Source organism: Galeopterus variegatus, unplaced genomic scaffold, assembly GCF_000696425.1.
Source record: "Galeopterus variegatus unplaced genomic scaffold, G_variegatus-3.0.2 Scaffold583, whole genome shotgun sequence".
NCBI lineage: Eukaryota > Metazoa > Chordata > Mammalia > Dermoptera > Cynocephalidae > Galeopterus > Galeopterus variegatus.
The window spans coordinates 247,285-258,346 of NW_007726694.1; the positions used below are offsets into that span (position 1 = coordinate 247,285).

Sequence of the window (11,062 nt, forward strand, 5' to 3'; positions counted from 1 at the left end):
AGGGAGTATTTAGGGGTCCACTGAGGCCCTGAAGGCCGTAGTGGGGCATACTGCCCGTTAGGGCTGGACGCCGAAGGGGGAGTCCTAGTTTAAAATGGCACCTCTAAAGGGAGACTTACGTTTGGATGAGCTGGTGGTGGGTGCAGAAAGCCAGCGCCAGAGAAAATGGACGAGGGCGAAGCATCAGCAGCGGGAACCGCCGAGAGAGTGAAGGAGGTCCGAGAAGGAGTCCCCTCGGGTAAGGGGTGAGCTCCTCCCGGGTTTCAGCACCAATGAAAGAACAACAGGACCCGAACTGACAGTTCACTGGAGAAGTTCCGCTTTATTTGAGGGTGAAGCATACATTTATAGAGAGCTGAGTTCCGGGAGAAGGTGGTTAGTATGCTTGGCCGTGGCTGATTGTTCGGAAGGGTGGGTGATGATTTTGATAGGCCATACTTTGGCGCTGGCGGGAATGTTAGGACCCAGAAGAGAAGCCAGAAAGACGCCATGTTTTAGGGAATGTCTCCTTTGGGGTTTTATGGGGCCCTACACTAACAGTGAAAGTTCTTTCCTTTACACTTCACACTTGTTGATATTTGTTAAACAAAATGCAAATTGAACAGGGAGAATTATTACATTTGTGTCTTTTTTAAAAATACAAGAATTTTCTTACAACACTTTTTTTTTACCAGACCAGGATATGTAATTTTGACCAAAGTATAACCTTTAACAATTCAATTTTGACCAAAGTATAACCTTTAACAATTCACTTGCTTAATAAATAACTTCCAACTTAAGTGACCTTTGCTTTTCATAGAATGTTTCTGTCATAAATATATAACCATAATTTCAATGAAATGAATTATAATTGAAATATGTGAAGGTGGCTTAATATTTGAGAATTTCTATAGAAATAAAGATTCAGTTTGTGAAGTAAATACCTCTTTACATATTTGTTTTGTACATGCGGATTGGACTTTTGTTTGAGTTTTCTTAGAGTAGAGTACACCCATATGGCACTATAGTTTAAAACATGTATTTAAGCTTTCTATGTACTGATGAGAACGTTCTCCAAAACAGCAAAGTATGGATTAGCACATACTAATATGCTATCATTTCTTTAGAAATATACACTAGAGGTTTATATATGCAATGAATATCCCTGGAAGGATACGCAAGGAATTGGTAATAGTGTCTGTCTCCAGGGAGGGAAACAAGGTGACTGAAGACAAGGAAAGTAGGAGACATTCTTTTTATCCCCCTTTCATATATTTTGATTTTTGTACCATGTGTATATATTATTTAGTCAAACAATAAAAGAATTTTTAACACAACATAAAAGGAAATAAAGCATTACTGTTTCAATACAATAATATAGTCACCAAAATGACTCTGAAATTAAATAATGAATGCAAGCATTAGGATACATTGACAGGGTCAGGAAAAGTATTCTCTAAGTCCAGAATGATGCTGTCCTCCTAAGTTCTCCCTTTAAACGTAGACTAGTATTTTAAGTTAGCTGAAATCAATTTGTTTTAAAGATTTTTGTTGTTTTTGTTTTGGCAGCTGGCTGATAAGGGGATCCAGACCCTTGACCTTGGTGTTATTTAAAGACCTACTTTAGATACAGCTTATACACATGACTTTGTCAGACAGGGACCTCTGCTCTAATTTCACCGAGTCCACTGTATCTGCTCACGATTGACTTTTCTCTTATTTTTTAAAAATTGCAGTTTCTGAAATATGGATACCTTAATAGTTATATGAGCCACAGTGATGAACACATAATTCACACAAGACAAAATACAAGTAGTAAACTGATGCATGGAAAATATTCCACCTCAATAGTCAAAGAAATTTAAACTAAAAGAGGCCCGTTAGCTCAGTTGTTTAGGGCATGTTGCTGATAACACCAAGGTCCAGGGTTCATCCCTGTTCTGGCCAGCAGCCAAAAACAAACCAAACTAACCAAACAAACAAAAAACTAAAAGAAATACCTTATTCAATTAGACATTTATTCAAAGTTTATCCCCAGTGGAGAGGAAGGTCTGCTGAAATTTATATATACTTACATCACTAGCTAAAATATGAACCAGACTAGCCCTTTTGTGAAGCATTATGTCAATTCATACTGCCATTTAAAATATTGATGTCTCTTGGCTGGCTGGTTAGCTCAGTTGGTTAGAGCACCGTGTTATAACACCAACGTCAAGGGTTCGGATTCCCATACCCGCCAGCTGACATAAAAAAAAAAAAAAAAAAAAAAAAAAAAAAGACAAAATATAGATGTATATTAATGTCTTTTGAGCTGGTAATCCATTCCTGGATATTTGTCCTGAGAAAATTTTTCCAAAGAAGAGAAAAACCTCTATGTGGGAAATCATTGAAGCTATATTGATATGTCTTAGTCAGCTCTGGCTGCAAGAGCAAGGCAACCTAAACTGGGTAGCTTAAATAAGCCTTTATTTCTTACAGTTCTGGAGGTTGTAAGTTTGAGATTAGGGTGCCAGCAAGGTAAGGTTCTGGGGAAGAAGATCTTCTGGGTTTCAGACTGTTGACTTTTTATCATATCCTCACATAGCAGAGAGAGAGCAAGTAGATCTCTGGCCTCTTCTTATAAGGGCACTAATCCCATTCATAAAAGAAGGCTCCACTCTCATGACCTAATTACCTCCCAAAGGTCCCACCTCCAAAAACCATCACATTGGGATTAATTCAACATATGAATTTTAGGGGGACACAAACATTCAGTCCATTGTACCATGAAAGCAAAAAAGTGATGGGCTGGAAAGACTGTTGGTCTTGGAGTTAGGTGTCTAGGTTTGAGGGTTTGACTCCAGGATCTGCCATTAGTAACTGTATGGTCTTGTGCAAGTGACTTGATCTTCCTAAGCCCACGTCTGCCAGGATGGAAGGAGTGAAATTAGATTGGGAAAATACTGTGGGACCAGATCGTGGAGGAGTTTGACTGCTAAGCTAAGGACTCCAGGCTCTGTGCAATCAGCAAGAGAAACATTACAGGTATTTGAAGAGAGCTATGCATCAGGAAGATTAACCTGGCAGTGGCATATAAGATGAATGGAACGGAGGAGAATGCAGAGGTGGGGAGGCCACTTAGGAGGCTTTTGCAATAGTCTACGTGAGAGGCAATGACTAATTAAATGAAACAGCCCAAATTGTGTGAGTACCTTGTGGGTGATGAGCCATTATCATAAATCTCCAGCCTACCAGTAGCATCTGTTTTATATTCTGCACAGAGCAGAAATATTATAGAATAACACCTTATATTTCTAAAGCCCTCTGTAGTTCAAAAAGCGCTTTCACATGCATTATCTCATTTGATCTTCTAGGGTGTTTACAAGTTGATATTTGTGAAGGAGTTTTTTCAGATATTGAAATTGGACCTATGGGTTTATAATTTCCAGGGCCCACCCTTCTCTCCTCCTCCGCTCAGCTTCCTTTTGTTCAGTCTTCAGGTACTTCATAGTTCTTTACTCCATTTCACTATGGAAAAAAAAAATGCATGCTGAACAGCACACCAGGCTCCTCACTTAAGTCTTTTCAAAGGCAGGTAAGTCATCAGTATGCTGGATTTGAGCATATTGGTTTATTTAATCATTTGTTCATCTCTCTCTGATCACAGTGGACTTTCACATGCTCCACCATATGCATCCCTGTGATGTCTGCGCACACAAGTGAGAGCCCGTGAGGAGGCCTAGCCTTCCCTCCCTTCTTTCCTGCTCCAGCCCTTCCCCCAATTCAGGGAGGGACATCTCCCTCTGGAGGCCCAAAAAGGGATCCCAAGTTGCACAGACCCAATCCATGAGACGTGGGACTAGCGATCACCCAAGAGGCCTGTGGCCCTGGTTGCCACTGCAATCCTAACTTGGGGCTTCTCTGGCTTCCAGAGGCACTAATGAGCAGGGCTGAGCAGTAATTAAGACTGTGCTCAGTTCCACAGCTCGCAGCACAGCTGCAGCAGGCTGGGAGGAGGGGGAGGGAGGGAAGACAGGAAGGATGCCCTGAGCCCTCTCTTCCCACTCTAAGCTCGCTCTCCAGGGCTTTCTTTAGTGCAACAAGGGGGATTGATAAAGCTGTGGGATGAGGGAACAACACAGGAGATGGCTGCCCAGGGCTGGAGAAAGAACATCCTGATGCCAGCCAGGTATTGCTCCACACCCCAACCCGGGTGGGGTGCCAATGGGCCAAACTGTGGTTTTCTCGGGGGTGAGGAGTCTCCTGCCTTACTACCAGCCTGGCACTGGTTAGGACTGCAGATGGGGCAGTGGTCTGGCAAGAAAATGGGGGCGTGACACATACATACTACCCGCTACTCACTGTCATGCAGGTATTCCCACTGTCCCTAGGCAGTCTGGGACCTTCTCTAACTCACACCCCAGACCAAGGGGCCTCTCTTGGTGAGGGCCAATGGCAATGACAAATACTCAGTGAGGAACACTGAGCCAAGTTCTGGAGGTCCGCAGGTCAATACGGCCCAGTCCATTCCAGAGAACACACCCTCCAGTGACAGGCAGATGTGGAAACAGAGACATTATCATAGTTGGTAAGAAAAAAAGTTCTATGCAGCCAGAGTCAGCAGGGTAGATTGAGGAATGCTCTGTTTGTATGGTGTCATTTGAGTTAAGCCTTGAAGTAGAGGAGGGATTCACCAGAAAAGATGTTTCTGGCAGAGGAAATAGAGCAGGCAAAAGTGTGTGGCATGAAATAGTGATGGCCTGTCCTAGCCCAGCTCTGGCAGGCCTGGCCCAGAGCATGAGTGGAGAGAGAAGGGATGGATGCTAGTGAAGCCTTTGGGGTCATAGACCTGGCAGGAGCAATTGCCAGGATGACTCACATTCCCCAGCTTACACGTGCTGGGCAGATGTCGGCAGATGCTCTTCGACTTTATCAGAATCCCTGGGGAGCTGCCCCAGCTCAGGTGCTGAGCTAGAGGGAGGGATCAGAGATGAGTGGAGGGGCTGACAGAAAAAGGGCAGAGATGGAGGGAAGGGGCTTAGGCAGAAGAAGAAAGGAGGGGGATTAACACTGGGCTCAAGTCTACTCTGAATTCCATGCAGGGAAACAACTGCAACTAGGGGAGATGACTAATACAGTATGGGTGTCCTGAGGCCCAGGGTGGAGCCTGGGCCTTGTGTGGGGGGCATCAGAGCACCAAGAACCTTCCTGTCCTCTGTCCACTGCTCCAGAGGGCACAGGTACCTGAAGGTTTCCAGAACCCAGGGAAGAGGCAGGCAGGCTCAGTGATAGTTCTGCAGGAGCAGAACTAGGGAGGGATGATGACCAACTCCCAAATGGAGATGCACAACACATAACCTATGAGTCAGAGAAAGAAAGGTTAGACTCACTAAAATGCTGGATCTTCAACAATACTGTAATGACTTTCAAATATATGTCAATCAGCACTCATTTCAAATAGCCTTTTTGAAGCATGCTAAAAGGCAGTTCTCCAAGGGGACTTTGGGTTGTACTTCTGTATAAAAGAAAGCCTGTCCTGTAATGCTGGTGTGTTAAGTCACCTACCTCTTGGTTGGGGAGTGCCACTCTTCATGTCTTTCCTGAATGTAGATTTTCAGTAAACAAAACCTTATTTTCTTTCTTTTTTTTTTAAAAAAAGATGACCAGTAAGGGGGTCTTAACCCTTGACTTGGTGTTGTCAGCACCACGCTCACCCAGTGAGCAAACCGGCCATCCCTATATGGGATCCCAACCCGTGGCCTTGGTGTTATCAGCACCACACTCTCCCGAGTGAGCCACAGGCCGGCCCCTAAACCTTATTTTCCATTCTGAGTCTGTGGTCTTACTTACCATAGCAGTCTATCCCGGAAGGCTTGAGATCTCTTGCATGGCCATGATTTGAAAATCTGAAAATGGGATCCACAGGTGAGCTGTGTTCTCCATGGAGCTAACCTGAGACTGCCTGCACCCCTCAATTCTCCCTCAAGGGATCACAGGGCACCTGTAGGCACCTCTTCCTCATGCCCATATGTCTGCCCCAGTAGGAGAAAGAGAATGAGTGGAGAGAAATGAAGTCCCCTTTACTGGTGTGTAGGGGCTGGGCGTGGGGGCTGTGAGTCCAAGCCCCCTTCACACTCAGGCAACAACTGATCTGGCTTCCCTTGCTGTGCCCTTGTCAAAGAAGTGGACACTAGAGCCCAGGCCTGTCTCTCTCCCCTGATCAGGCAGGCATGGGAAGCAACTGTGGAGGAAGCTTTAGAGCTGGGGGAAGTGGAGGGAGGATTGGAATGCCTTTTATTTTGAGTGTCTTTCTTTGGACTTTTGCATTTATACTATCTCTGTTTTTAAAAGAATCATTTGGTTCTTTTCATTTTAGCATATTTTCTTGAGAGCAATAAAGGCTTTTGCAATATGAAAAAAGTGACATTTCATCTGAAGGAGCCTAGGAGAGCTTTGAGTGTGGGGGACCGACCTTTAATAACCACCCACCTAGTGCCACCGGCTGGCAAAGCATGAGCCGAGGCTCCAGGAATGATGTCTAGTGCCCTCCACAGGTAAGTTCACAATGGAGTCTGTTGGTGACGACCCTGGGAGCACGTGTGTGCATGTGTGTGTGCGTGCCTGTGCTCCTGCCCTTCTTTCCCGTGGTTTCTCTAGATGTCTATGGCTAAACCTCTATGTGTCCTCTTCACTCTCTTGCCAGCTGTCCCAGTTCTCAGTTTCTCTGTCTCTCCTTTCAGCTCAGCCCAGAAGCCCTGAGGGCTGGGCCAGAGGGAAGCAGTTGTTGCTGTTTTTCCCCAGCTCCCGCTCAAACCTGACACCCACAGAAAGGTCAAGCCCACGTGGTTCCAACACATCCCCTGCCTGGCCCGCCCTGGCTGTTACCATGACAACTGCTGAGTTGGAAATGTCCTTAGCCACCTCTACTCAGCACCTTGGGTGGCTGTCCCAGGCTCCATTCTCAGAAAAGCTGCTCTTGCAAGGGATTCTGGAGTTACAGGGCCTCTGGGGATACTGACAGACAGACAGAGACACAGAAAAACAGTCAGATCAAGTCAGAGGCACACACACACCGACAGAGACAAAGTGAAACAAGCATACTCAGGGGCATGGAGAATATGAAAACGCAAGAAAGCGCGGCGGGAACAGAGCCTCAGCCACGCGGGACTGAGGGATGAATAAAACAAAACGGGGTCTGAGATGGGGGTAAGAGAAAGAGACAAAGGGAGGCACACAGACACAGCACAATGAGGGAGAGAGACCCCCAGTCTGAAAGAATAATGGCCAGAGCCCTGAGGGAGGAAGAGACGAGAGGCAGAGACCAGAGAGGTGCGTGAGAAGCCAGCCTCACTCCAGTCCCAGTAAATTCCCTTGCCCAATAGGCTTCTCCTAGTCGCATCCTCTCTGAGGTCTCAGGCAGAGTCTGAGTTGATTTCTGGCCAGGATCTTCCTCTGGCTGGATAACATTTGCCGCCTTAGGAGGCCCCTTGCCATAAACTAATGGTAACATTGAACCCCACCCCAACACACATACACCTCTCCTTGCCCTAGGAAGGCCCTTGATACCATTTCACCCCAAACTCATATAAATATCTACTTTCTACCTCACCTTTCCAAGGAGGTGAAATGGGCATCAGAACACTGAGCAATTGGGCCGGCCCGTGACTCACTCAGGAGAGTGTGGTGCTGATAACACCAAGGCCGCAGGTTCGGATCCTATATAGGGATGGCCGGTTAGCTCACTTGGGAGAGCGTGGTGCTGACAACTCCAAGTCAAGGGTTAAGATCCCCTTACCAGTCATCTTTTTTTTTTAAAAAAAGAAAAAAAGAACACTGAGCAACAATGGTTAAAAAAAAAAGGTGTAAAATTTAGAGAGTAATGGGTGTGAATATCAGAGATGATGAAGCCCAGGAAGTAATTAATGTGAAAAAGGAAAGAAGAGACAGGCTGGACACACAGTGAGTACTAAACAGGAGTGTGAGGGTAAGAGGGTGATTTTCCATCTTCAAAGTGCCTCTAAGGCTTTGAGTGCGGTCTCTCAGGGTCTTTGAATTCTTGGTCATTGTTAGCATTTTCTTCTTAGAAAATAATTAGGCTATCAGCACAGGAAATTCTGGGGCCCATCCAGCCTTTGATCTGTCCTGACCTTGACCACAGTTTGGTAGGGACAGAGTCCATGCCACTAATGTCACCATGTTCCCAGGTCACATGTGAGTTTTGAGTTAAACAGGAGCCAGACTGGAGGGCCCACTGCCCTAGTGCCCTCAGCCCAGCGAGCCCGGCGAGCCCAGCGAGCCCGGTGAACCCAGCGAGGGAGCTGGCTGAGAAGGAAGACTTGAACCCCATAGAGCTATGGGTGGACATTCAGACAAAGCTGGACTGAACTAGCCAACCTGAGAGAACCACTCCCCACACTGGGCCACAGAGGCTGGAATGTAAAATTAAAGGTCCCACACTGCCTTGGAAAGTGGATCCTTGACTGGGCAGCAAAGAGACTGTGTAGACGTTGCCAACACCCCGCCCCACATCCCACCAGCCCATTTCTGTGACCAACTGAAGCTGTGGTGGACAGTTCTAGTGCATGCTCACAACTTCCCCCCCTCTCTTTTTCTCTGCCTGAGGTTTTTTTCAGCCCCTGCAGGGCAGCCTGGAAGTGGCAGGGGCTTAACAAACCTTAACTGATGAAGGATGGGCATCGGTGGAATTATACACCAGATTTCCCCATTACTCAGTGGGGAAATTCTGAGCTGCGTTCTTTATGGCTCCTCAAAATGACCCAGGGCACTAAGCCCTGACTACCCACAGTGGACCCACTCTCTGCACCCTTCTGTATCTCATTCTTTGCTGCCTCACTCCTGCTCACCTCCTAAAACGAACATCTGCAAGTCCTTGCCTCATGGTATGCATTCAGAGAAAATAAAACAGCACCTTTTTGTGATCAGCCCAGTCCAAGAATGTGTTCCATAAGGCGGGGCTAAGATAAGAACTGTTGGAGGGCCCTGCCTCAGACTGCTGGTTGGAAGGTCATCAGGTGTTTGTGGGAAGGGGTCATTACCATCTAGAGGGGGAAAGGAGAACTTACCAGCTCTCCCTCATACACGTTGGGGGAGGCCAAGGCTGACTTACTAGCAGTAAGCCTCCATAGGTCCCCAGTGGACAACCACAAACTTTTTAAAAATCTTTTTTTAAAAGGAAATTTATTTAATGAAAATGCATTAATAAAAAAAGAAAGATCTCAAATCAACAATCATCTTTGTATCTTAAAAAACTAGAAAATGAAGAGTAAATTCAGCCCAGACCTAGAAAAGGAAGTAAATAATAAAAATTACAGCATAGATTAAAAAAATAGAAAATAGAAAAAAACAGAGAAAATCAATGAAACCAAAAGTTGGTACTTTGAAAAGATCCACAAAATTGACAAACCTTTACCTAGACAGGCTAAGAAAAAAGAAGACTCAATATCAGAAATGAAAGAGAGGTCATTACAACCAACTTTACAGAAATCAAAAGGATTATAAGAGCATACAATGAATAACTGTTGGTCAACAAATTAGATCATCTAGATGAAATGAATAAATTCCTGGAAACACACCACCTACCAAGATTGAATTAGGAAAAAAACAAGAGTTTGAACAGAACTATTGGTAGTAAGATGCCAATTAGTCAAATTTTTTTCCTGTTTTAAAAATCAACAATTCCTTAATATAATCAAACATTAAACATGCTTAATTTCTCCAATTTTCTCCCCCTCCCTCTTTCTTTCTTACAATTAATTTGTTTACATCAGGATCCAAACAAGTTCTGCTTGTTGCATTGGTTGCTATGTTAGCTGTCTAAAGTTTCTTTTAATCTATAGGTTACCCCTTCATCTAATATTTCCCCTTTACCCCCATAAAGCTTTCCAAAGTCTGGATTTGCTGGCTCTATCCCAGTAGTGTCATTTAACATGTTCTGCCATCCCCTGCATTTCCTGATGATTGGTTGCTGGATCCTAAGGCTTGGTTTCACTCAGGTTAGATTTGGCTTCAGAGGCATATGTTCTTACTGCAGGAGGCCAATTATGTCTGATTGTCTGTGACATTAGCAGTCATTGATGATCATTTGCTAGATCTATTATTTCTAGGGATTTGCAAAATACCGTATTATAATTATTTTATTCCCTCTTTATTTACTAGCTGGGATACTTCACTAGACAGAAATGTTCCCTCCTCGGCTATTTATGGTTACCCTGAGGAACAATTCATATAGGAAAGATGGGATAAATGCTTGACTCTTCCCTTTTACTACTAGTTTTAGAAATATGAATTGCGTCCCTGTCATCTTCCAAAGTAACTGAGAGTTTGTTTGCTTTTGTTTCATTGTCATTATGGTTTTGTGGTGGTAAGATTTAGTTTCTTTCTCTTTCTCATTTGCATTTTTGTTCTACCAGTGGGTTTTGTTCTTTCTTGTGTATTTGTGGTAGTGATTATTGTTTTTCAGATTCCAGATGCAGGACTCTTGGAGAATTTCTTATAGGGCTATTCATGTGGTGGTGAACTCCTGCAGTTTTTGTATGGAAAGTACTGCTTCTATTCTCCCTCATTTCCGAAGGATAGGCTTTCTGGGTATAGTATTCTTCGCCTCATTTCCGAAGGATAGGCTTTCTGGGTATAGTATTCTTCGCTGGCAGGGTTTTTTTCTCTTAGGACTGAGAATATATCATCCCATTTTCTTCTGACTTATAGAGTTTCTGTTGAGAAGTCTGCTGTTAGTCTGATAGGGGGTTCCTTGTAGGTGACTTGAAGCATTTCTCTTGCTTCTTTTAAGATTCTCTCTTTGTCTTTGAGATTGCCAGTTTGACTATAATGTGTCTTGGAGAGGATCTTTTTGGGTTGAATCTGTTTGGGGATCTTTGAGCCTCCTGGATCTGAAGGTCCATCCATGTCTCTCCCTATACCTGGGAAGTTTTCCATTATTATTTTGTTGAATAGGTTTTTCATGCCTTTTCCTTTCTCCTCCCCTCTGGAACACCCGTGATTGAAATGTTTGTGTGCTTAAGGTTGTCTGCTAGCTCTTAGATTTTCTTCATTTTTTTTTCCTTTTTGTCTTTTTTCATGACCAGCA

At 44.4% G+C, this 11,062-nt stretch overlaps 1 protein-coding gene across 4 annotated transcripts in view; it reads right to left on the minus strand.

Annotated features, from left to right (window-relative positions):
• The window catches only part of LOC103588526 (chromosome unknown open reading frame, human C15orf57), a 37,601-nt gene that overhangs the window by 7,346 nt on the left and 19,193 nt on the right, over positions 1–11,062 (minus strand). For 2 of the 4 annotated variants that reach the window (XM_008570232.1, XM_008570228.1), the window contains 2 exons: positions 5,809–5,864; positions 4,781–5,316 (listed from right to left, as the gene is read on the minus strand). In XM_008570232.1, the coding sequence (XP_008568454.1) occupies positions 5,267–5,316; positions 5,809–5,864 (106 nt within the window). In that variant the 3' untranslated portion in view covers positions 4,781–5,266. Of the gene's footprint in view, positions 1–4,780; positions 5,317–5,808; positions 5,865–11,062 lie in introns of those variants that run through there. The other 2 variants (XM_008570227.1, XM_008570231.1) reach the window with 1 other exon arrangement.